The sequence below is a fragment of the Typopeltis vanoorti genome, chromosome 6 (assembly GCF_054136105.1).
Source record: "Typopeltis vanoorti isolate ZY-2024b chromosome 6, IOZ_Tvanoo_1.0, whole genome shotgun sequence".
NCBI lineage: Eukaryota > Metazoa > Arthropoda > Arachnida > Uropygi > Thelyphonidae > Typopeltis > Typopeltis vanoorti.
In genome coordinates, this window is record NC_143554.1 from 84131713 (window position 1) to 84156265 (window position 24553).

General features: G+C 35.5%; 2 protein-coding genes across 6 annotated transcripts in view; one reads left to right on the forward strand and one right to left on the reverse strand.

Moving 5' to 3' along the window:
* Positions 1 to 13334, forward strand: part of LOC150105645 (nucleolar MIF4G domain-containing protein 1) — a 189641-nt gene extending 176307 nt beyond the window's left edge. Inside the window, exons 14-15 of the mRNA XM_090394970.1 lie at positions 459 to 590; positions 12904 to 13334. Coding sequence (XP_090251096.1) covers positions 459 to 590; positions 12904 to 13191 — 420 coding nt within the window. The 3' untranslated portion in view covers positions 13192 to 13334. The remainder of the gene's footprint in view (positions 1 to 458; positions 591 to 12903) is intronic.
* Positions 13335 to 14496: 1162 nt separating this feature from the next.
* Positions 14497 to 24553, reverse strand: part of LOC150105646 (uncharacterized) — a 252997-nt gene continuing 242940 nt past the window's right edge. For all 5 annotated transcript variants that reach the window (XM_090394282.1, XM_090394283.1, XM_090394281.1 and 2 more), the window contains one exon: positions 14497 to 15434. In XM_090394282.1, the coding sequence (XP_090250408.1) occupies positions 15369 to 15434 (66 nt within the window). In that variant the 3' untranslated portion in view covers positions 14497 to 15368. The remainder of the gene's footprint in view (positions 15435 to 24553) is intronic.

Below are 24553 nucleotides of genomic sequence, written 5' to 3' on the forward strand. Positions count from 1 at the left end.
CTTACTCTTGCTTATTTACATGTCACTTCATGGTGACATCGATTTTGAGTGATTCATAGTATGAAAAAAAAAAGTACACTAAAATGTAAGCAAAAAAATTGTTTACATTTTGGTGCTTCTAAGCAAGGGCCAGTTCAGAGTGATAATGTCAAGCATAAATCTCCTTGAACTGTATCATTTAATAACTTAATTTGTTTTTAAGTTTCTAGCAATCCATGTTGCTCTTTGCAAGAGCTTTAATTCATGGGAACAGTGTAACTGATGAATTAAGATGATCTCCATTGGTTTGGCAAAACAGTTAACAGCCAGGTTTTCTAGAACTAATGGTACCAGAAAAGCAGTGGTATACCTATGTAAAATGGTTACGTTAATATAAAATTTGAATTGTATTATAGATGAAAATATAAATTTGTTCTAAAAAAAATGCTTCAATAATAATGTAACTTAATTTATTTTAGATGGCAATGCAGTTTGCATTGTGGGATAGGTTTAAAGAGATAAATAACTTGAAGCCCAGCTCACTTAATAATCTTGCCCAGCTACTAATTCAGCTTTTTACATCAGGTGCCTTACCACTTTCTGTACTAAAGGTGAGTATAATAGTGCAATATATACATATATGAATCAGACAGTAACATAATGTATGCAACAGTCTAAAATATATCTAGTACACATTTTTAAAGGACATTAAAATAGTTCGAAGTTCACATGAAACAGTTTTTTTTTTAATCATTTTTGTCTCACTTAAAATTAGATTGCAGTCACTTATATCAAGTCTATAATCATTATTGAAGATAATCTTCACTAATGAAAGCATTCTTGAGGACACAGTATCCAAATTAAATAATCACTGCCCTACTTTGTGTTGAAATTGCACACTGCATTTTCATTAGTAATTCTATATTATAGGTAATACCTGAAATAAGAGAGCCAAAAGGCTTCACTTTGGCGATGCACAATTATTCAAATTAAGTGAATATTGACTCCAACATTATTTCAAGGCCGAATATATAGAAACTATAAAAGTTTCTGAAGATCCAAGCATAAGCAAACCTTTCATGACAGGGGCAACTCGTAGAAAAGGTGGAGCAAGATCCGATCACTATCCTTAATATTTGAGTAATGTAAAACACATCTAACAGACATGTATGATGTTTTACATTATGGAGGGGGAGGATCACTACCCAGACTGGTTTAGACTTTTTTTGAGGTCTCTTCGGTGGGAGCCACACCCATACGTATATACTCAGGTTGTAGTACTGCAGGAGTTGTCCCTGTCATGAAAGGTTTGCTTCTTATGCTTGGATCTGCCAAAACTCTTGTAGTTTCTCTTATTTGACTTTGAAATAATGTTGGATTCAATATCCACTTAATTTGAATAATTGTGCATCACCAAAGTGAAGCCTTTTGGCTCTGACACCTTTTTTGGCAACTTGTAAAGTATACAAGTTCTGCATCACTACAACCTGAGTATTTACATCTGGGTCTAGCTCCCACTGATGAGACCTCAAAAAAGTTGAAACCACTCTGGGTAGTGACCCCCTCCCCCATAATGTATAACATCATGCATGTCTGCTAGGTGATGTGTTTTACATTATGGGAAATACCAAGGATAGTGATCAGAGCTTGCTCCACCTTTACTACAAGTTGCCCCTGTTATGAAAGGTTTGCTTATGCTTGGATCCGCTGAAACTCTTGTAGTTTCTCTATTTGAAATAATGTTGGATGCAATATACATTTAATTTGAATAATAGGTAATACCTTTATTGGGTATTAATCAGGCATAATTTTTAGTGTATGAGGTGTGACAATTTAATTTGCAGAATGGCCTTTTAGCAATTTGGTTGGAGTCATGTGAGTAATCGTGTTTCTACATCTTTTAACTAATGATGTGTGTAAACTTCAAGCCAGTAGCCATTTGACTATTGCAAAAAACAGTAGTGTGATTGAAATTTGGAGCAGTATGTTAACATCAAATTTCATGTTTAAATAAGCAAAACTGCTACTAAAACACTGTTGAAAGAGGCATATGGTGTGGATTCTCTGAAAAAGTCTGTTTTTGAGTAGCATAAGAGATTCCAAGAAATTTCCCATTTCCTGTTTAAATCTAACTTTTTTTTTTTTTTTCTTTCATTCCTTCTGTGGGACCATAGGGATAAGTCTCATTGTCCAGTTCACCCCTTTGCCTACGTTGCCTGCCATTCAAGATTATCCTCATATGTAATGTTGAATACTATAGCTACTCCTTTTCCTTGACTGTTAATTGCCTGAATATAACATTTTGTATTTGTTCGTCATGCCTATTATGTTGATCTGGTACTTTTCCATTTTTTTTTCCATTGATGCTTATGTTGACAGTGCTGATTCTGAGTTGGGATTTGTTCCAGTAGCTGACTGATTTTGCTCTGATGAAAACAGGGACCCTTGTTTAACCAAGTGATGCTCCAGCTAGCATGAAATTGTCATGTTGTACCATAATTTTCCATTGTGGAATAATACAATTTGGTCAGCTAAATCCCAAGCACTCAGGTAGATACTTAACAGGGTGAACCACTAGAAGATAGAAAAACATGATCAGAAGCCTCTGTTGGTCTTTGCATTCCTTAGCCTATTTTGAGGACTTATTCCAGTTATACAGTTGATGTTTAAGCACACCATACAAGGGGATTGGAATGCAAAAATCTGAATGGATACAGGAATGATTAATACCACTCGAGGATATTAATCTAGCAGAAAACAAATCAGATCTTCAGGAAACCAAACTTAGCTTATACCCAAAAATCAAAAACAACCATGACAAATATCTGTGCTCCAGCCAGAGGCAATTTCTTAGTTATAAAGTTTTGTGCATGTGAAGAATCATAATTACAGCCTTGAGAAAAGGGGGGGGAATTAAAGTTGAGAGTATTAAAAATAAGAGACTAATTCAAGCAACGTATTTAGAGCTCAGAATTACGACTGTATCTGAAGTAGAGTGCTTAAGTTTAAGTAAAGTAAAATATTGAGTATAGAACTTTTGAATAAGTACAAAAACAATGAGTAATTTTCCAAAGGCACAAACGACACCAAATTTTACAGCAGGATTCGAACCCACAGCCTTTTTTTTTTTTTTTTTTTTTGGCTGGAGAGCAGATATGCTAACCACTTGGCCAACCAGAAATCAAAAATGCAGACCTGGTGGGCCTAATGGTTAGCGTATCTGCTCTCTAGCCAAGAGACTTCTTCTGCAGCTTCTCCCACTTAAGTGGGGTCACTGTTTGTTATGAGTCTCCTCCACACCTTCCTGTCTTGGGCTGTCACCACATCCAAGTTCATCTTCAAGTCCTCTTCTACCAGCTCCCTCCATCTCTTCTTTGGCCGCCTCCGCCTTCCTTGCACATCCATCTGCATGACCCTTCTTCCCACACATTCGTCCTCCCTCCTCATCACATGACCAAACCATCTCAACCTTGCCTCCTGTATTTTCGCTCCTAAGTTCGTAACTTTCACTGTTCCCCTGACATAGTCATTTCTCAGATGATCCTTTCTGGTCACACCGCACATCCACCTAAGCATTCTCATCTCTGCTACTTCCATCCTGCTAATGTTATTTTTCCTCAGGGCCACAGTTTCTATATAGCATATGTCATAGCTAGCCTCACTACTGTCCAATAAATTTTGCCTTTCAGATTGATCGGCACCCTCTTATCGCATAACACTCCAGCCATCTTCCTCCAACCCGCTTGTATCTTGCATCCCCTCCATCTTCTTCCACTGTTGAACCTAAGTCTCTCACCTTCCTGATGACATTTCCTTCCAGCTCCAGATCTGTCTCCTCGCCACTGCCCACCACATATACTCTGTCTTACTTCTGCTCAGTCTCATACCTCTCTCTCCCAGTACTTTTCTCCAACTTTCCAGTTTAGTTTCTGCTTCTTCTCTTGAATCTACACACAGCAAGATGTCATCTGCATACAACATTGTCCAAGGTGCATCTTCTCTCACCTCCTCTGTTACCACCTCCATCACAATATTAAACAGAAACGGACTTAATGCAAGCCAACTGTTACTTGAAAACTTTCTGTCTGTCCCAAACAGGTCCGAACACTTGTCTTCACATTTCTGTACATTTCCCGCACCAACCTGACATATTTCTCTGGCACCTTCTCCCTCAGACACCTCCAGACTTCTTGCCTTGGCACTCTATCGTATGCTTTCTCCAGATCAATAAATACCAGATGTAGCTCCCTTTGTTTCTCTCGATATTTTTCCATCATCTGTTGTTGATCTACCAGGCATGAAGCCAAATTGTTCCTTTGCAATCTCCACCTCCTCCCTCAATCTACCATCAAGAACCCTTTCTAGGATCTTCATTGTGTGGGACATCAACTTTATCCCTCTGTAATTTTTACAATCTTGTGCATCCCCTTTACCCTTGTAGATGGGAACAAGAGTACTCTCCCTCCATTCCTCGGGTATATTTTCCTGTTGGCAAACTTTCATGAACAGGTCCCACAGCAGGTCAATTCCCTCTTCCCCCATTGCCTTCCATGCCTCCACTGGAATTCTTTCGGGCCCACCGCTTTTCCATTCCTCATCCTCTTCATGGCCTCAGTCACTTCCATTCTACTGATGTTCTGCACCATCTCCTCAGAAGGCTGCCCATCTCCTCTGTGAGTCCTTGCATTTTCCTCATTCTAAAGTCCCTCAAAGTATATTTTCCATCTGTTTCTTATGTCCACATCCCTCCATAATACTCTTCCTTCAGCATCTTTGATCTGCCTCATATGTAAGATGTCCTTAGCTGCTTTATTTCTACATTTCGCTAGTTGGTAAATTTTTCTCTGTCCTTCCTTTGTTTCTAATTGATCATACAGATCTTGATATGCCCTGGCCTTCGCCTGTGCCACAACTCTCTTGCTTCTTGCTTTCTCTCTTTGTACACCTCTGTCCTCTTCCACTCTTGACTCATCCCACTTCTGCTTTGCCTTCCTCTTAGCTGTCACTGCCACTTGTACATCATTATTCCACCACCAACCCTCCTTCTGCTCTCTAATTTTCCAGATGTCTCACCAAGCACCTCGCTTGCACAGCTCAGTATTACTTTTGAATTATGTTTCCACCAATCTTGTACACTTTCCAGTCCATCCGAAATCCTCTCTAACACTCTCTCCCTAAAACGATTCCTCACACTCTTCTTTTAAGCGAAACCACTTAATTGTTTTCATCCCATGGCAACCAGAAGTTCTTATCTTCGATCTTATTTTAAAGTCTGCGCACAGCAGTCGGTGTTGTTGTGCTACTTGATCTGTTGGAATTACTTTACGATTTGTCACAACCTTAAGATGTTTTCTTCTAGTCAAAATGTAGTCAATTTGTGAGCTGTTGTTACCACTTCTAAATGTTATCAAATGTTCTTCCCTCTTGTAGAAAAACGAGTTCACAATTTCCAGATCAAACGCTACTGCAAAGTCCACAACCCTCTCTCCTTCCTGGTTCATCATTCCCACTCCATGGCCACCATGCACCCTTTCCCAGTCTCTATTCTGTCTTTCTATGTGCCCGTTCAAGTCTCCTCCGACAATCACCATCTCATTTTCTTCCAATTTCTTCATCTAACACGTTCCAGAACTCATCTTTTTCCTCTGCTGTACAACCAACTTGCGGGGCATATACACATAATACGACCACCCGCTCTTCTCCAAGACCCAATTTCATTCGCATGATCCTGTCGTTCCTTCTACCCACGTCTAGTATTTCACCCTTCATTCTGCCACACACCACAATTCCTACACCATTTCTTCCCTCGTTATTCGCTCCAGAGTAGAACAATTTATATCCATCTCCCAGTTCCTTTGCCTTTCCACCTTGTCTCCTGCATACATAAAATGTCCAACTTCCTCATCATGTCTGCCACCTCTCTTCCCCTTCCAGTCATGCTTCCAACATTCAGTGTTCTCCAGCCAAGAAACTGTGGGCATGGATGTTTGTGATTGTCTGTGAAAATAACATTGATGGTGGTCAGTAGATGGAATTGGTGTAGATCAAGCCTGGCCATCTCCATTCTATACGAGGGCCAATATACGATGAGTGGTAGCTTCCTGGGCTGCATACTTTTAGACAGAACTTAAATAAAAATAAACTCTGCATTTTTTCAAGGCAATAGTTATATGTATTGAATTACTATATTTGTTAAGTAATTTTACTACTGGGAAAACAATATAAAATATAAATTGTTGAAATAAATTTAATTACATATTTCTGGTTTTTTTACATTAACATAACTTAATGAGAATACTGTGGACGTTCATATGCAGCAACAAGCTCAAAGTCTATTTTCAACGATGATGACAATATTCGTAACAAATCCTGAAGGTGGTCATCAGTTAGTCGGCTTCTTTGTGAGGATTTAACTGCCCTCATAGTTGAGAAAGTGCATTCACATATAAATATGTGCTTCAAAACATAGATGCAATTCTCAAGCTAAAATCACTCAATGCAGGATATTTTTCCCTTGGTACCAGTTTCCAAAAATAAATGCCCATCTCCACCCTTGACTGGAAAAAGGGGTTCTTTGAAGGTCACAACTCCAATTGAATAGTGTCATGCTGCTCTGAAATGTCGCATTTCGTCATCATCATCATCAAATTCCTGCCATGTACCCTCAAGGGGTGTACAGGATATGACAGTACTACATGAAAAAATTACATCTACAATTTTCCTCCAAATCAGTCTGTTACTTGTCAAGACTCCAACATTATCAGATCTTATATTTCTATCGTCTAAGGCACTTTGTACCGTATCAATCCACCTATATCTTGGTCTTCCTCTGGGTCGTTTTCCTGCCAACCTGGCAGAGAACACTTGTTTTGCTAATCTTTCCTCTCCCATTCTATTTAAGTGACCATACCATCTGAGATTAGCTCTGCTAACGCATTCCTGGATGCTGACAATGTCAAGTTCTTTCCTAATATCCTCATTTTTAATATGATATTGCCATTGATGCCATCTGTTCACGCCTCTAATCTTTCTCAGGACTCTCATATCTGCGGTCTCTAGTCTTTGCTCAAGTGTTTTACTTCTGACCCAGCTCTCAGATGCATAAGTTAAAACTGGTTTGAACACTATCTTGTATACAGCTAATTTAGTGTTCCGACTAATTTCTTTCTTATTCCATATGAATTTATTCAATTGACTTCCCACGATACCAGCTTTGCTGATTCTGTTGTCTATTTCTATATTTAGTTTACCATCTTCAGTAAAAATTGTGCCTAAGTAGCTGAAATGTTTTACTTGTTCCACAGGTTCTCCATTCACAACACAGTTGACATTTTCAATGATTCTGCCTATTTTCATTGTCTTTGTCTTTTTATTGCTGACCTTCATACCATATCTATTACAACAGCTATTCAATTTAGTCAGAGAATCTTGCAGACTTGTAGCGGATTTATTTAGAAGTATAACATCATCCGCATAAAGCAAAGAGCTGACATTAACATCTCCAATTTTGATATCAGGTTTAATACCACATTCCTTCATAATGTGATCCATATAGATAATGAATAACAGAGGGGATAATGTACATCCTTGTCTCACACCAGATTTAACATTAAACCATCTTCCTGTACTTCCTTCAATTCTAACTGCTGACTCACAACTCAAATAAAGACTAAGTATTGCTTGATATAATGCCCCATTGACACCATATAACTGCAGCGTATTGAATAGCTTCTCTCTTGGCACCTTGTCATATGCCTTTTCCAAATTGACAAAACTTAAATACAGATCTTTGTTATATTCCCATGCTTTCTCGACTATTTGTCGTAAAGTGAAGATCTGATCCTGACTGCCTCTATTTGGCCTGAATCCAGCTTGTTCTTCAAGCTTTTCTTCCACAATTCTTCTCAACCGTTTCTCAAGTATACTTGTATAGATCTTGCCAGGAACACTCAGTAGGGAAATACCTCTGTAATTCTCACATTCAGTTTTATTTCCCTTTTTATATATGGGTACTATGAGAGCTCTACTCCAATCATCGGGAATTCGTCCCCTCTGTCCAGGCTTTCTGAACTATGCAGTGCAGCCACTGTAAGACTCTTATACCACCATACTTCAGCATTTCTGGTCGAATATCATCTACTCCTGCTGCCTTTCCACATTTCAAGCCTTTGATGGCTTTTTCTACTTCAAGTATGGATATGTATTCCTGACTGCATGCCTGGTCAGTGTTTTTTTATCACTGTGCTGTCATCACTGCTTGTTTCATTTAGCAGTTTTTCAAAGTAATTACTCCATACTTCAAGTATATCTTTTTCTCCTGTTTTCATTTCACCTTTATCATCTCTAATTCCTTTTACAGCACTCTTTCCTCCATTCCTAAGCTTCTTCAACAACCTCCAGAATATTTTGCCACCTTCTTGATATTTATTTTCTATATTCTTGCCAAAGTCCTCCCATGACTTTTGTTTAGCTAGTTTTACACACTGTTTAGCTTTCTTACATTTGTCTCTGTATTCTGTAAGAGTAAAAGCTGACTTATTTGATAGGAACTTTTGATATGCTTTCTTCTTTTCCTTCACTGCCTCTTTAACTTCCTGTGTCCACCAGGGAGTTCTGATTTTTTTTATCTTTGCACACAACCTCACCACATGCCTCTCTGGCAGAATCAATCAATGTTTCCTTCAGAGTTTGCCACTGAATCTCCAAGGTTTGATTCCTGTTCTCAAACTCTTTCATTTTCTTTTCAATAATATTTCTGTATTTTAGTCTACAGTTTACATCTGAGAGCTGCTCAACTTTTATTCGCTTTAAAACTTTCTTACATGTTATTCTTTTCAATTTGAAATTCAATTTTATCCTGCTCAAGACTAAATAATGATCACTTCCAATTTCAAATCCTCTGTACACTCTGGTGTCCTGCACCAGGGAGAAAACATCACTATCAACAATAACATAGTCAATGAGACTTTTCTTATTCCTTGCTTCTTCTCTCCATGTGAATTTGTGCACATTTTTATGTTGGAACATGGTGTTAGTAATAACCAGTCCATGTCCTGAGCAGAAATCCAACAGATATTTGCCATTATTATTAGCTTTGCTCTTTTCTCCAAATTTTCCCAAAATATTTTTGTATGTCTTACAATCATTTCCTACTCTACTATTTAGATCCCCAACAAGGACCAACTTTTCCTTTTTCATTGTGTCAGTTGCTTTTTCTAAATTTCGTTGGGATTGTTAAATGTCAGTTGTGGCCGCATCACTGAAGTCAGAAAATCGCTTACTGAATTACTCCAAAAGTTGGTCTAACATTGGCACAGAAAACTTGAAGTCAATGTCATTGCTCTCCTACATCAACTCATAGGAAGGGAAATGTAGCAATTTTCCTCTGACTAGGATGAATTTAAAAACTCAGTCGACTTATGAACCCATCTAGGTATCCAACTAAATCTGAGATCGTTTGGTTACGTCCATGTAACTTCACGTTGAGTTCATTCATGTGGTGTGTGATGTCTGTTTAGAAAGGCGAGCAAGCTGTTAAAATGAGGATCACATAGTTTTGCGATTAGTTCTTTGTCTTCTCGTGTTCCTCTAAAAACTGTTTTATTTCCTTTCACAAAGCAAAAAAACCGCTTCAAACAGTTCCGTCTGCTTAGCCAATGTACTTTTGTCTACAACACTAAATTGTCATATTCTGCCTCCATTTCTGTTAGTAAAGAAAGAAACTTGTGTGTCAAGACGAGATTTCGGTGCTTAATTAGATTCACACACATACTTCGTTACAGTTTTCATAACATCCTCTATCTCCAGAATTCTACCACACACAGAGCCTTCTGATGTATAATGCAATGCAATACAGGGCAATTGATTCCAGCCTTCCTGGGTAAGCCAACTAAGACCGTTTGAGTACCATGCATTGATTTGGCGCCATCTGTCACAATAGCTGTGAGATTAATGATGTCATCAGTACCATTTACAACCTTCATAACTACATCATAAATGTCTTAACCTTTGGCTATGTTATGCAATGACTCTAATGCTAGTAGGTCTTCATTAATAACAGTCTTTGGAAACAGTTCAAATGAAAATTAGAAGTTGAACTGTATTTGTTGTCAGTTGATTCATCCAGAGCCACTGAGAAGTAAGCTGAATCTGTAATAACTTTTTAATATGCGAGAACCTATTTCCTAGACTCTTTTTGTTACAGTTGGTTTCGATAGTGGGACGTTTTCAAACTCCCTGACAATTTTATCTTCCCCAAATGCCCTTGCCATTTTCACAGAACAGTGTTTTACAAATTCACCATCAGATAATATTTTTTTTTGCTTTTGCTATCTCTGTGCTTACAACAAACAATGCCAAGAGCAAGCTTTTTTGTATTGATGTTGGTTTAGTAAAAATAGATTTTTGAGCACTAACCTTTCTCTTCGAATTACGAAGAATTTTAGTGAGTATTTAGCGGCATGTTGCTGTACGTAGTGGCGTTTGAGGTTATATGCACAGATAACACTTGCAAACATACAAGGCACTGTGGTTTGTTGTTATTGTTTATAAGAAATTCATTTTCCCATTTCTCTTGAAATGACCCGTTTTCTTCAGATCTTACATTTCTTACTCATAGTACAAAGGGTGAAGTAATTGACCAGGGGACACAAACCGCAACAATAACACTGATCACTATAACCAGAGCAGAGCAAGTGACTTTCAGTGATGTGTTACTTTGGAGCTCGTAGAAATCTACCACTCCCACTACTCGCACAGAGAAGCAGTAGATTTTATAATTTGAGTAATCTTTTTTAAAGCACTTTTGATTCAGTGTTGAGAATATAAATTGTTTCTGTCATCAGAAATAATGAACATAACTAGTATGTCAATCAGAAAATTTGCAGTCGAAACTAATAGCCAAATTGATAATACATATAATTTAATATAGTTTTTATCCTGCCGCAGGCTGAACAAAATCGCGTTGCGGGCCTGCTGTGCCTACCTATGGTGTAGATGGTAGTTGTGGGTCATTGTAGTTTGACTTCCTGAAGATGTCACATAATAAAAATACACTAAAATTTTATTACCTGAAGCCATAGTCCATTGTCCCGACTTCAATCAGAATGACTGCCTCTGTCAAAACTATGGGCAAATCTTATTCTAATCACTTTTTTTTTAATTAGTAATACATTTATAAGTTAAAATATGGCTTTTAAATAACAGTAGGAAAGAGTAAGTAATATTTATGTTAATATGATAACCTTAGCACAGGTATCTTTAAAACATTAATGACTTAATCATTGGCAGGTCAGATTATAACTGTTCTGCAAAATGATCTTGCACAAATGCTGCAAGATCACTGGTGAGAACATGCTTTATCATCTGTTGATTCATTGCTATTATGATCTTGTAGGAAGATAATTTTAAAGAAAGGGTGTTCAAAATGGTTGCAAGAGATTCAAGAGAACGAATGACAAAATCTGCTCTAACATTATTCCAGTAGACCTACATGTGCAAGAGAAAGAAAGTGAGTGAAGAAACAAACTTCAGGTGTTAGTATAGGTGTTATTGTGCATATTCGAGATAAAAATGAACATTGAGGGTTGAAATTAAGACCACATTTGTGAAATGATTTGAGGAAGGGATCTGCTTGATTTTTTATGAAATTAAGAGGTACATGGGATATGCTTTTACTCGCTTACTCTGAACATGCTTGCATCTGTGCTCTTTTATCAGTAACTGATTCTCTCCAGTTAGACATCATGAAGGGAACCATTTGAGGATATGGCTTTAAAATGACTACCAAACAATACAATGGGTTGAACCTAATGTGGACAATGGTTTTTGCATTATGTCTAACTAAAAACACTCGATGCACACTTCAAGAAATGGAGGAGGGGTAAAACCAGGTCTTAATCTTAGTTTGTTTTTTATCCACTTCAGATTTTCACATGAGCAAAGTACTACTATTACAACTGAAGTTTGACCTTTCTCTGCAGGAGTGATTGATGCCACAATTCTTGTTTCTATTAGTTCACTCCTAGGTAGTTAATCTTTTGATTTAAGACCTGAATGAGGATATATCCTAGGCCACTAGCAAATCTGCCAGCATAAAAGCATAGGCCAAGAAATTATATTATTTAATCCTTCATCTCAGTTGTTTGCTAATAAGTAAACTTGGATAAAGCATGCTTAAGATTTATTTTGCAACCAAGTGAGAAAAAAAATAAACTTTCTATAAAAGGCATGCACATTGTTGTGGTCCAAACACCCTTAGTCAACCAAGATACATTGCAAACATGTATTTCATCTTAATATCTGTAGCAACTTTTAAAGATTAGGAATACAGGTATGATGTTAGACATGAAAAACCAGACGTCATTGTGAAAACGTTTTATAGAACCAGTGATCCTTTTATGCCATTTTTCTCTAATACACAATTTGATGGTTTTAAAGTAGCTGCACCACTTGGTAGAAGTCTACAAATTATGCAGGCTCTTGTTACATGAATGATAGCTCACATATGTCAAGGCTGATTGTTGTTTTTACAGATTATAATCTACCCACCACATTTGTATATAAAACCTTCTTGTGGAATACCTTATTTCTAAAGATATTGAATGCAATATTTATGCAGTTTAACTGATAAATTTTGGATAGTTGGTACAGTGAAAATAACTTTTATATAAGCTGAGAAAATATAATGCAACTTCTATCTTGCTATGTTATCACCTTTACTTTTCATCAAAAAGAGTATGACTGATATTGAAAGTATGTTTTCTTTATACAAAATACATTTGAGTATCTGATTAAAGGTAAAGTTGAGTTATTAGAACACTTTGTAAGATGCAGATGTACTAGATAAATGAATCAAGTGGTAACCTACAGCAGCCATTTTGCTTTCTCTGGAGTAACATACGTTTTTTTTTTCCCCTTTTATAGGTAATCCATTTTGCTGAGATGAACAAACCACTGGTACAGTTTTTGAGCCGAATTTTACATGCCATTCTTCTTCACAGTTCCGAAGAAGTTTGCCGGAGTGTATTTTTGCGTATTTCACATGGTCCTAAATTAGAACACTTAAGAGCAGGATTAAGGTTATTTATCTATCATTTTCTCTTGCCAAGCAAAGAAAAATTATGCAGTAATGAAAATGGGGATATGCTTATGCTCAGAGTCAAGATTGCAGAAGAAGCCTTAAATTCTGGAAAGAAATCTTTATCATTGTGAGGTGATTTACAAAACTAAGACAATCCATCTGTAATTAAACTTGAAAGAAAATAGTTGATATTATATGGTGCACTGTATATATCATGAATGATATTTGTGAAAAAAAATTGTGTACAAAGGAACTAAAATGATTGTAAATACAAGTGCTTTCTATATTCTTGCTTCTATTAGTTCTGTCAGGTTTTAACTTAAGTCACATTCTTGCCTCTAATGGCAAGCACTCTGAGGCTTTCAAAAATGTATATATGAAATATCTTAAATGGTATATTAATTTTAATATCAGAACATAATATAGTGCATCCATGCACCTTGAATGATAGTCATCTTGTTTTGACTCAGCCTCATTAAAGAGAGAAACAAGACATCGTTCAAGCAAAAAAAAAAGGGTAAAATTTGCAAAAGAATTAAATTATACAGAAATTTAACGAACAAAAATTGTTTACTTCACCCATCATTTGGTTGTTTGTAATAACATAATATGCTGACAAAGATATTGGTAGCATTGGCCAAAATGAGGATACTTCTTTTGAAGAAAGCAAACTCACTTTAATGTTCAATTCAGATTAAATTCCTTTCAGATAATTCATATGAAATCAAAGTATTTTATGGTAATGGGCCTTGCATATACAGAGTCCGTCAAAAAAATACACTTTAACAGATCTATGGACTTTTTTTGAAGTTGGATCTAATTACGGTAGCAATGTGCAGTATGATGTTCTCTCAAAAGATGTTGTTACTCACATGAATACTAGCATCAACATGTGACCGGTAGGAGAGTCAAAATGGCCAAGGAACAATTGTCGTTTGAGGAACGACAAACCATTTTAAAGTAGTATTCCAAATTTGAGAATGTTGAAGTTCAACAACAGTGGAGCCATGAATTTGCAACACAACCTGCCTGACAATTGCATGTATTTGTGATAAGTTTGAGACCCATGGTACTGTGTGTGATGTGCACAAGGGAAGATCCAGGAGGTCTCGCACAGCAACAAATCCTGCTTCCTTGGCTATGGGGTTGACCATCTCTCTCTCTCCTACCGGTCACGTGTTGATGCTAGTATTCATGTGAGTAACGACATCTTTTGAGAGAACATCATACTACAAATTGCTACCATAATTAGATCCAACTTCAAAAAAGTCCATAACATCTGTTAAAGTGCATATACGTTTTTTGATGGACTGTTTCAAGTATTTAAAATTGTCACTGAGCCCAAATTACATTTTCTGTGTGATAATGATTTTTAGGGAAAAAAGATCTTAATTTTCTGAATGTCTCACTGCTATCTTATGCAAAAATGGCAAACATTACACTTCAAAACACCTTTATTTCCATTATTTATTATCTAGAAACACAGAATTAAAAACAGCTCATCTTAAGATGCCCAGTGTAGTCACACAACAAGAATTAACTGAAATGTAAAAGCACTAAATGATAATAAGTAAACATGAAATTAGGATAAATTAAAGATACTAAATTTTGTTCTTATGAATTTAAAACAGTTGTGCAGCTGTCTTCATTCCTGTGATTCAAAAAAGAAAACTGTACATTTTCATATCTGTTTAATCACAAAGTACACGTTCACACTGTACAACTACAATTAAATACAAAACCCCATTCAATTGAGGACTGCAACTGCTGGCCAGTTGCAACTTTATGACCAGATTTAAGATTTTTACACAAATATATATACAGTGTTAGCATTATTCCTTTTGGATATCACAATGTGAACACAAAAACTATACATGTTAGACCTGTATGTGGTCTTCAGTTATATACTACATTATTCACTGTCTATTTTAGATATACTGGCTATTCTGAATACATTAAGCAACTGCTAGCTTAATCATATGACTTAAGTAGGTAATAGCTGTTTCAAGAAACAGACAAGCAGCTTTGTCTTACTAACAATGCCATGAAGAATAAGGTTAAGACTGTACACACTTTGGCTAGAGCAGAGGTCTTGCCCTCAGTTTTGAGCACTGATTATTTATATAAAGCTACATGCAAATTCTTTTCTTCACAATCTGTACAAATTAGTTTTTTTTTTTTTTTTGTTGTTGTTGTTTCTTATTCACAAGGCACTTAAATACCATACTGTACAGAATGGCCTAAATCCTACATTACCTATGATTTAATATTCTCTCTCACCATGGCTACATACTTCATCTCTGATGTTTTATGATGACACAGATGCTTCTTTACCAAACACTCGCAAATGCCAGTTAGCTTGGTTTACTGGTACCTGAAATGATAATCTGTATTAGCATGCAAGCAAAATACCATTTCATTAAGTATATTACAGCATAAGACTTTTTTTTTTGCCTGATCAGTTTAACTAATAGTTAAAGATAAATCCACTCAATCTATAGTATATCACACAAATATTTATATCATTGAAACTTCACTTCAACATGGTGTTAATTATGTAAATTGTTTTTAAAAAAACATTACCAAATTAAAATTACCAGTTTTCAAAATCTGCAGAAATAGAGTTCTGGTTTTTATGCAATCATGCTATGACAGGCGAACGTATAACACAACAAGTATACCCTGAGTAAGTAAGCATTATTTTATAAATGTATTACCTAATCCAGAAATGCTACTGTAGAGACCAAGCAAGCTTTTTCGAGCCCCTTCAGCCCTTGAGTAAGTGGGGGCAGTGGTCTTACACACCCAACAATGAAATTCATATCCCCACCTTAAGACATTTGCAAATATCTATGCCCATGCCATTCAAACTGTCTTTTGGTTGGAGAACTGTTAAATTCTTAGATATTTACCAAGGAAGTATAACTACTTTAGCTTTCATTTTATAAATTGGAAGACAGCCCATTTCCACTATGTAAGTTCAAAGTTAAAGATGTCAATACTGGCTCCGAATATGACAGACAACTGCTCAATTACCTAAACTGAGAGTGCCACAGTAGAACTTTCTGGGTTGTGAGGATAAAATCCAGTTTAACTTTTAACTCAACTGAGATAAAAGTTAATTAAAAAATAGAATCAAATCTAACAGTCTTCTGATGGTCTAGTTATGGATGCAAAAACATGGCCAAAAGTTACAGATATTCCTTAGATATTAGAAATGTTTTTGCTAGTGTTATTCCACATGAAAGAAAGATGGGAAAGGAACACAAAAAGAAACAAACAAAAAAAAAACAGGACTGAAACAAAATATGAAGTATTATGGCAACAAACTAAAATGCTCCACATAGATTACAGATTTTTCTCAAGAGCATTCAAAGAATCAGCTGAAATGATTAAACATCCTCAACAGTGCAATAAAAAATAAGACATGATTTTTACATCATGCCTGGTCTTTAATTCAAGATGACACACACACACAGTTACCAATAGTTCACATTAGACCATGAATCAGTAAATCTTTATACCTAAAAATGTATGCTTTCCCTTGTTATTCCCATTTTCAAATATTTCATTATGTACATTACCTGTACAACCTGTTTTTTTGATTATTAAAAGAACACGTAAACCATAATAATAACTTTTTAATAAAAAAAGGTACAGATATTTCATACTAAAACTAATAGTACATTTTCAGTGTCACACAAAGTGTGGCACTGAAGTTATAGGAATGGAAAATACAAGTAAAGAACATTCAGTGGATTACCTATTAAAACACAATTGTTGCCGCATGCTAGGAAATGATAGAAAATAATTAGTATTTAAGATAATTGTTTTTTTTTTTTTTTCATCGATTACATAAAATAAGTCTCCCAGATCTTCAAGAGAGAATCATTTCGGTTTAAATTCAGTCAGTGTAAAATAGCTTCACAACTTTCTTTAAAAAGACGTTCATATTTGAACCTGCATCTATGGAGGAGAATAGCTTTATCCCACTGGATATTATGAGTAGTGTTAATACTGTGTTGTGCTAGACCAGGCTTATGAGGTTTGTTGTATTCAATATAATATTGATGTTCTTTAATTCTTTTTTCCACAGAATGGCCAGTTTGTCCAAAATAAGAAACATTGCATTCACATGGTATTTTGTAAACGGCAGTCAAAGATAGAGATAACAGTTTCTTTTGTAGAAGGCAATAAAGAGGAAATTTTGTTGACAGGAACATACGTGGGAATCAATTGGTACTTTTTCAAAATTCTACCTATAGGTTCTGAGATTCCTGAAATGCAAGGAATTGGAACTCTGCAGACTGTTGAAGAAACCTCAGGTATTAGAACATAAGATTCAATTATCGGACTTGATTAGAGTTGTAATTATTCGATTCCATTTGGTGATTCACCAAATGTTCGTTACTTGTATTCCATTCCCATAACCGTTTGTGTGACACTGAAGATGTACTATTAGTTTTAGTATGAAATATCTGTACCTTATTAATTAAAAAGTTATTACTGTGGTCTTACGTGTTCTTTTAATAAATATACTGTTTGTTTTTTTTTAGTTTATTCACTTAGTTCTCCTGATGTGAAACAAGAATGTTCATGAAAGTAGGTCAGTAGTCATCAATAAATTTTTTTCCGATGTGGAAGAATACCAGCAAAAACATTTCTAACATGTCCTCAAGCAATATTCCAGACATCTAAAAAAAAGTCTATTAACATTGTATGGGAACTGTGTTCATTTTAAAATTTTAATGAACAATTCATCTATTTTGGAAGTGCAATTCTCTAAGTCATAATTAAAACAAGAATACAATATTTTCATACTTAGATCGGCTTGTGTTACCCATGGAAAACTGCATTTTCGTCCATGGCCTTAGGGTGCATGAAGAAAGACCATTCTAAATTTGAAGATGAATACTAGCTGCCCACTAATCTTCAAAAGTTAGGGCTGAATGACCTTGCCTACAAGGGATTTTACATCAAGTCTTGTCTTCTATTCATGAGCAAATCATGTTAAATAAGTCCAATGTGTTAAACATGTCTATTTCTAGTAACTTATTCTTCTAGATTTGCTTATATGTTGCTTTTAATTTTTCAGGAAAGGACAATTTATACTAAAATATTAAAAACTAATCATTGCCTTCCTATATTTTGGCAATGTTGCATTACCATCATCAGGGATCACGAAAAACAATGATATGTGCATGCAGGCAGACGAGACAACATGATTTAGCCCACTAGGGAACACCGTTTAGGACTATAGGCCCAACTTGTTGCCTTGTGAAAAATTTAGATTTATATACAAGGAATCTATGCAAGTAAGTTAACACCAAATGAAGCATTGTATAAAAAAGGTGGGGAGGGGGAGGTGCTTTTAAACCAACACAAGATTTTATTTATATATATATATATATATATATATTTATATATATATGGGACAGTCACTGTTAGCAAAGAAAACAGAAAATGGAAATCATCTGGATGGGAAAGCTGAAGAAATGAGGAATATTTTCAGGCTTGAATACCATAAAGCTTATATGGTTTTACAAATTACCCTCTATGTAGTTTAGGAAGTATGAATTTCCTGTTGTGGTCTCAAGAATCCTTAACACTTTCCACAAGATTCCAAATGTTAGCATCACAGAAAGACCTTATTTCCTACAATGATGCTAACATTCACTTTTTTGGAAAAGGTATTATTCTATTTCTTAGAAAGTCATAGATCCAGTTAAGAACTTTCCCTTCTATTCCAATATGACAATGTTTAGAAAAGAGCTTCTGCCTCCACACCTTGTCAAAGGCATTGCTAAAATCTATAAAAGCTGCAATGGTGGATTTGGTAGGTTTGGTCTGGAAGTTATCTTGAATTGCCTGGGTTAAATAGAAAAGTTGATCAGTTGAGTGATTTCTTCTAAAGGCAACCTGAAAATGTGGTAGTATACTATTTTTGTATAATTTCAGACTATATTCTATAACACCCATTCAGAAGTTTAGACTTCTCATATCACCCCCCCCCCCCTCTGGTTAACCAGTCTGTAAATCCACATATTCACAATCTGTCCTCATAATCTAAATCCTATTATCCAGATATAATCTTTGTAACTCTTCATTGCATCCTTCTTTATCTCACTGGAACCAAAGAGACCAAATATGTATAAAATATCAAAGCCTTATAAAAAGGCAAAAACAACTTCCTTATCCTTAAGTGTTAACGTGCACTTCATCACAATTATCCTCCGAGTTATATTTGCAAGTTTTCCTATGTGACTTTTGAACTTCAAATTCCTGTCTACTATTAATGCCAAGATCCCTAGCCTGTTTCTTGTAGCATAATACAGCTAATATAATATGCTGTTAGAAATCTCATCATGCAAGTGGATCTTTAGCAAACAATTACACATCTCCTGTTAGACCCTTCCTGATGTCATTAATATATATATATATATATATATATTGAATAATAATGGCCCAAGGACTGAACCCTGAGGTACACCACTGATCATCTTAAATCTGGCAGATTCATGCCCACTGTATACCACTTTTTGATATCTGTCAACCATCCACTGATCTAAGTCAAGAGTTTATATTCCAATCCCATATTCTCCAGTTTATGCGACAGCTTTTTGTGTGGTATCATAACAGATGCCTTAACAAAAACATCATAATGCATCCATTTCCTTTATTCAACTAGGCCATAACATCATTATAAAATATGAGCAAATTGCTAAAACATGACCTTCCTTTAGTAAACCCATGCTGCTCCTTGCAGAGTATAGCATACTTGTCTAACCAGTTCTGTGAGTTCTTACAAACTCCTAAAATCTTCACTACCACACCAGACACCAATAAGTCAGTAGTGAAGGGATTATCAGCTTTTTTTTTTTTTTTTTTTTTAAAGACACCAGCTTTTGCATCAACCTTGTACAATGGAGCTATCATACATTCCTCTGGAGCTGAGCAAGTTATAAATATGTGAAAGGCTTTGTCAGTTTGGTTGAATATTCCTTCAGCATGCATGCTGATATCCATATGTCCCTATTGACAAATCTTATCTAGGTTATGCAACAGCTCTTCAACCTCATTTTCATGCACCTCTTACTCTTCATCTAATATAGCTGTAGCATGTGCACCATGTTACATACACCTGGTTGATATATCTTAACAAAACGAGCACTCATTAATTGAATATTCTTATTAGCTTCTGACACTAGAGTACCATCTGCATTCAGTGAAGTTATTCTTCTACATTCATTTTTTCTTTTGCTTGTACCATAATTATAAGTCTTTAACTACCTTTAGCCAGCATAGTCAATTTCTTTTCATACTCTGATTTAGCTTTCTGCACAATACTTGTTACTTTTCTGGCCTGCACTTTATATATTTCATAACCCCTCTTATTCTCATAATATTTTTTGCACATCATCTTATGGATCTCTTGCCTTAAGAAGGTTGCACATCCATTTCAGTCCCAACCTATTTATTCTTTGAACACTACCGGTATATTCCATATTCTTAACAGAAACCCCTTCTATGCTATGAACATTCTTTGGCTTAGATTTCTTTTACATGCTGCTTGAGAAAGTTGTCTCACAATTCAATAAATTCCTCTCAATTCTTATGAGATTTCTCTTCTACCCAATCAATGTTTGGATAATTAAAGTCACCCCCATAATGATCACTCAGTACCCATAAAGCTAAATTGGCAATGCATTTATTCATCCCTAGCAACTGAGCTGCAGTCTAGCAATACCCTACCATATATATTTCATTCTATTAGCCTCCATTTCACACCAGATAGCCTCAAACTCACTGCTACATGGGACATTGTTTTCTTCTGTTTCTATCCTAACTGGACTTTACTCCTCCTCTCCTATCATTCCTTAAAATAGTACACCCATTACACTCAATCCTAGTTATCATATCTGATTCTGATATGCCAGGTTTCACTAATGCCAACAATCTCATCGTATTCAATAAAGCAACAAACTCAATCCCTTATCAACATCACAATTATCCTCTGAGTTGTATTTGCAATTTTTGCTAAAAGCTTTGAACTTCAAATTCCTGTCCACCATTACACCCAAGATCCCTAGCCACATCAACCCCTTTGCATCTGATGCTCCTAGCATTTGTGTATAGACAAATTACCACCTAGCCTATTCTTATAATAGGATATGCAATCTATATGGCCTTGTAGAACTTTCTCTTTTCTCTCTCCCTAGACATACTGAAAATGTCCAAACCCAAAGCATATATTTCCACTCCTTTCCAGATGCATAAGGATGTTCGAAGCCATTCATATCTTTATCATGTTTACATACCATAGCTGAACTTTCACAAACATTTTTTTCCCATTCCTCCCTTGATCTAGTTTCCCTGGCTTGCTGCATTAGGTCTCATCCCAATAAGTAATTTTTCCAAGCTCCAGATGCCAAATGAATTCAAGTGTGAGCCATCCCTCTTATACAAGTCTTTTCTGCCATCGTGCACACACACCTAAAACTCTCATCCATTTTTTCTACACCACCTGTGCATGAATCATTTTGCTATCATTGCCCTCCTTGATTCAGTACTGTCGTATCCAGGTAGCAAATTTACAATTTTTACTCATTTCTTTCTCACTTCTCCCAACAGATCTTTCATATCCTCTCTCATTAGTTCCTACAAGAACTACCATCTCTTACTTTTCTGTTTTTTGACGACGTTTGTCGTATCTTTAATTTTCATCCCCAGGAAACTAGAAGTAGGACTCCCTTGGCAAATGCAAATTTTATGATTTAATCACCATACCATATCACCTTTTTTCTTAGATTTTAATTGATTCACATTATTAACATTATGATTGCAGAGTTGTGCTTTCCTGCCTCTTCATAATCTGATCCTTTTTCTTATCCGAAGTTTCATTAAACGTTTTTCCACTTTTTCAATTCTCTAGTTGATTTTCTAATTTCTTTTAATCAGGATTTCCAATGTCAGATTATCATCGGATATGTTATCACTGCTGCTCATAGGGACAAAGGTTATCAGCAGTAAAAACTAACGTGATTTAGATACTGTGTTGTGAAAAGTTTTTGGCACCATTCCGTTCTTCTAGCCAATTTTTATATCCTTTTTTGCAGGATATAAAATCCTGTCCTCCCCTCTATGCCACTGGCTAATTAACCTTTACTTGAAAAATGCTGATAAAGCTTCTTTACATTCTAGTTGACTAGTTTTGATGGTAATATATCAGTACACAACAAGATAAGTAAATAATTATTTATTGACTTATTGCTGATATTTCCCTGGCATTATAACCAGCATCTTCAGACTGCAAAATACAGTTTGTCACAGTATGAGAATACAACAACATGGTGTAATAATGGGACTAGTTTGAAAAATTGTAGCAACAACACAAAGACTAAAGTCCTAATTAGACACCCTCTATTTAAAAAAAAAAAACAGAAAAAGCAGGTACTAGTAATGTCTTAAGATAACTGTCTCCCAAATCTTAGGCAAATTTATAAGTAGTACCTGCTTTCTCTCTTTTTTTTTTTTTTTTTTTTTTTTTTTTTTTTTTTTTTTTTTTTTTTTAACATAGAGGATGCCTAATTAGGACTTTAGTCTGTATTGTTGCTACAATTTTTCAAACTAGTCCCATTATTACACCATGTTGTAGTCTCGCGTACTGTGACAAACTGTTTTGTGCTCCGAAAATGCTGGTTATAACACCAGCGAAATATCAGCAATAAGTCTAAATAATTATTTACTTTTCTGTGTTCTGATATATTAACGTCAAAATTAGTCAACATATGAAGAACACAACCTTTCTACACATTTGAGGATTCTTTACATTCTACATTGGTTAGAAAGACCTGGATTTGAATCCCAAGGGCATCGTTGAAACCAACTATTCTACATAGGTTCTAATGTGGAGCTGTGGTTTCACTCTAGGTGATGACATTTCTTGCTCAAGAATCCACAAATTATAATCTGATTTGTTTCATGATTGTCTAACCCCCTTAGTCCATTAGTGATACTAGTATTTTAAGGTTTACAAGTTTTCATTGAAAGTGATGATCTATTCATTAATAATACCAGAGGTTCAAAGTTTTTTTTCTTTTTTTTTTTCGAAAGTGATTTGGTTTGAAAATTCAGAAAGCTTCTTTGACTCGTACTAAATGCAGCAAGCTTTATGAACATTCAGTTCAAGGGACTTTTAGAAAAAAAGCTTTCTTTAGTTAGTCACAGGATAGTACTTTCTTAATGTTGATATATTTAGGAAAATGACAAAATGTATCACTTCACACACAAAGTTCAGTTATCTCTTGGGAAAGTTTAGTATGGATATGTACAAAAAGCACTACATAGAATAAGTAAAACTGAAGAATGAAAAGAGAAACAAAGCCTATATTTCTAAAGGAAGCTACCTACTAGGCATGACTTGGTAACGTTTGACAGCTAACTTGAAGGTTCAAGGATTGTAATATCCCTAATATTATAATCTATATTTGAAGTTAATGTTTGTTGAGCAGAAACAGATTCAGAGTCATATTTTGTTTATGAAATAAAATGGTTTTCTTTCTTCACCCCCAGACAGATATATTCACACCATATAGACTAAATTTTGTTTTATCATGGCCACTCAGGACTGATCAGATGTTAATATCCTGCAAGATTTTAACTGCAATGGAGGAGGAATACTTTGTCTTCCCCAAGATATATAAATTTGGAGTACCTGTTCAGAAATCTCAGCCATAGAGATAATTAAGGAATCAGTGGCTAAGAAAGTGTCAGATCTGGTCAAGTTCTATAGGGAGAGCAGTATTGCTACAAGGAAATTATTTCTGCCATGTCGACTAAAATTGTTAAATTGCCATATTGTTGTATGGTAAGACATTATAGGTGTATTTTTATTTATTTTGAGTTTCCTAGAGACAGTGAAGACTAATGACCTATCCAGGTTGGCAATGTAAGTGAAGTGTCTCAAAAGGTAAAACATTTTAGTTCTAATATGAAATGGATGCTAAAATGTTGAACTTGTGCTTAAAGTTTACCAAGTGGCCAAATAATGAATATGAGGTTCTGATTTAGAATATTCTTTTCAAGCATCTCCATCCATATAGAAGGGTGGGGGCCCTTTGTGAACATTTCCACACCAGACAAAATAACTAGAGTGTATGGTAAATTGAAAAAAGGGATAAGCTAGCAGAAAGAAATTCAGTTTCATTTCCTTCCCCCTTTTCCATCGTAAAAATACCAACACAAATGAATGTATAAGTTTGTACCCAAGACCAAGCTTTTTCAGTTCACTGAAAGGTATCTGCAAAAATGACATGCATCATTTTTCTAAATGATTGCAACAGAAATTGAGCAAGCTCAAGATGTAGAACAGTGTCAAAAGATTGTCTTTTTTTTTTTTTTAGTTTCTAGACCCCCCCCCCTCAATGCCCTTCCAGTGCAGCCTTATCTCTGGAAGCAAAATACAATGTATCAATTTTTCATGCACTTTTTGGA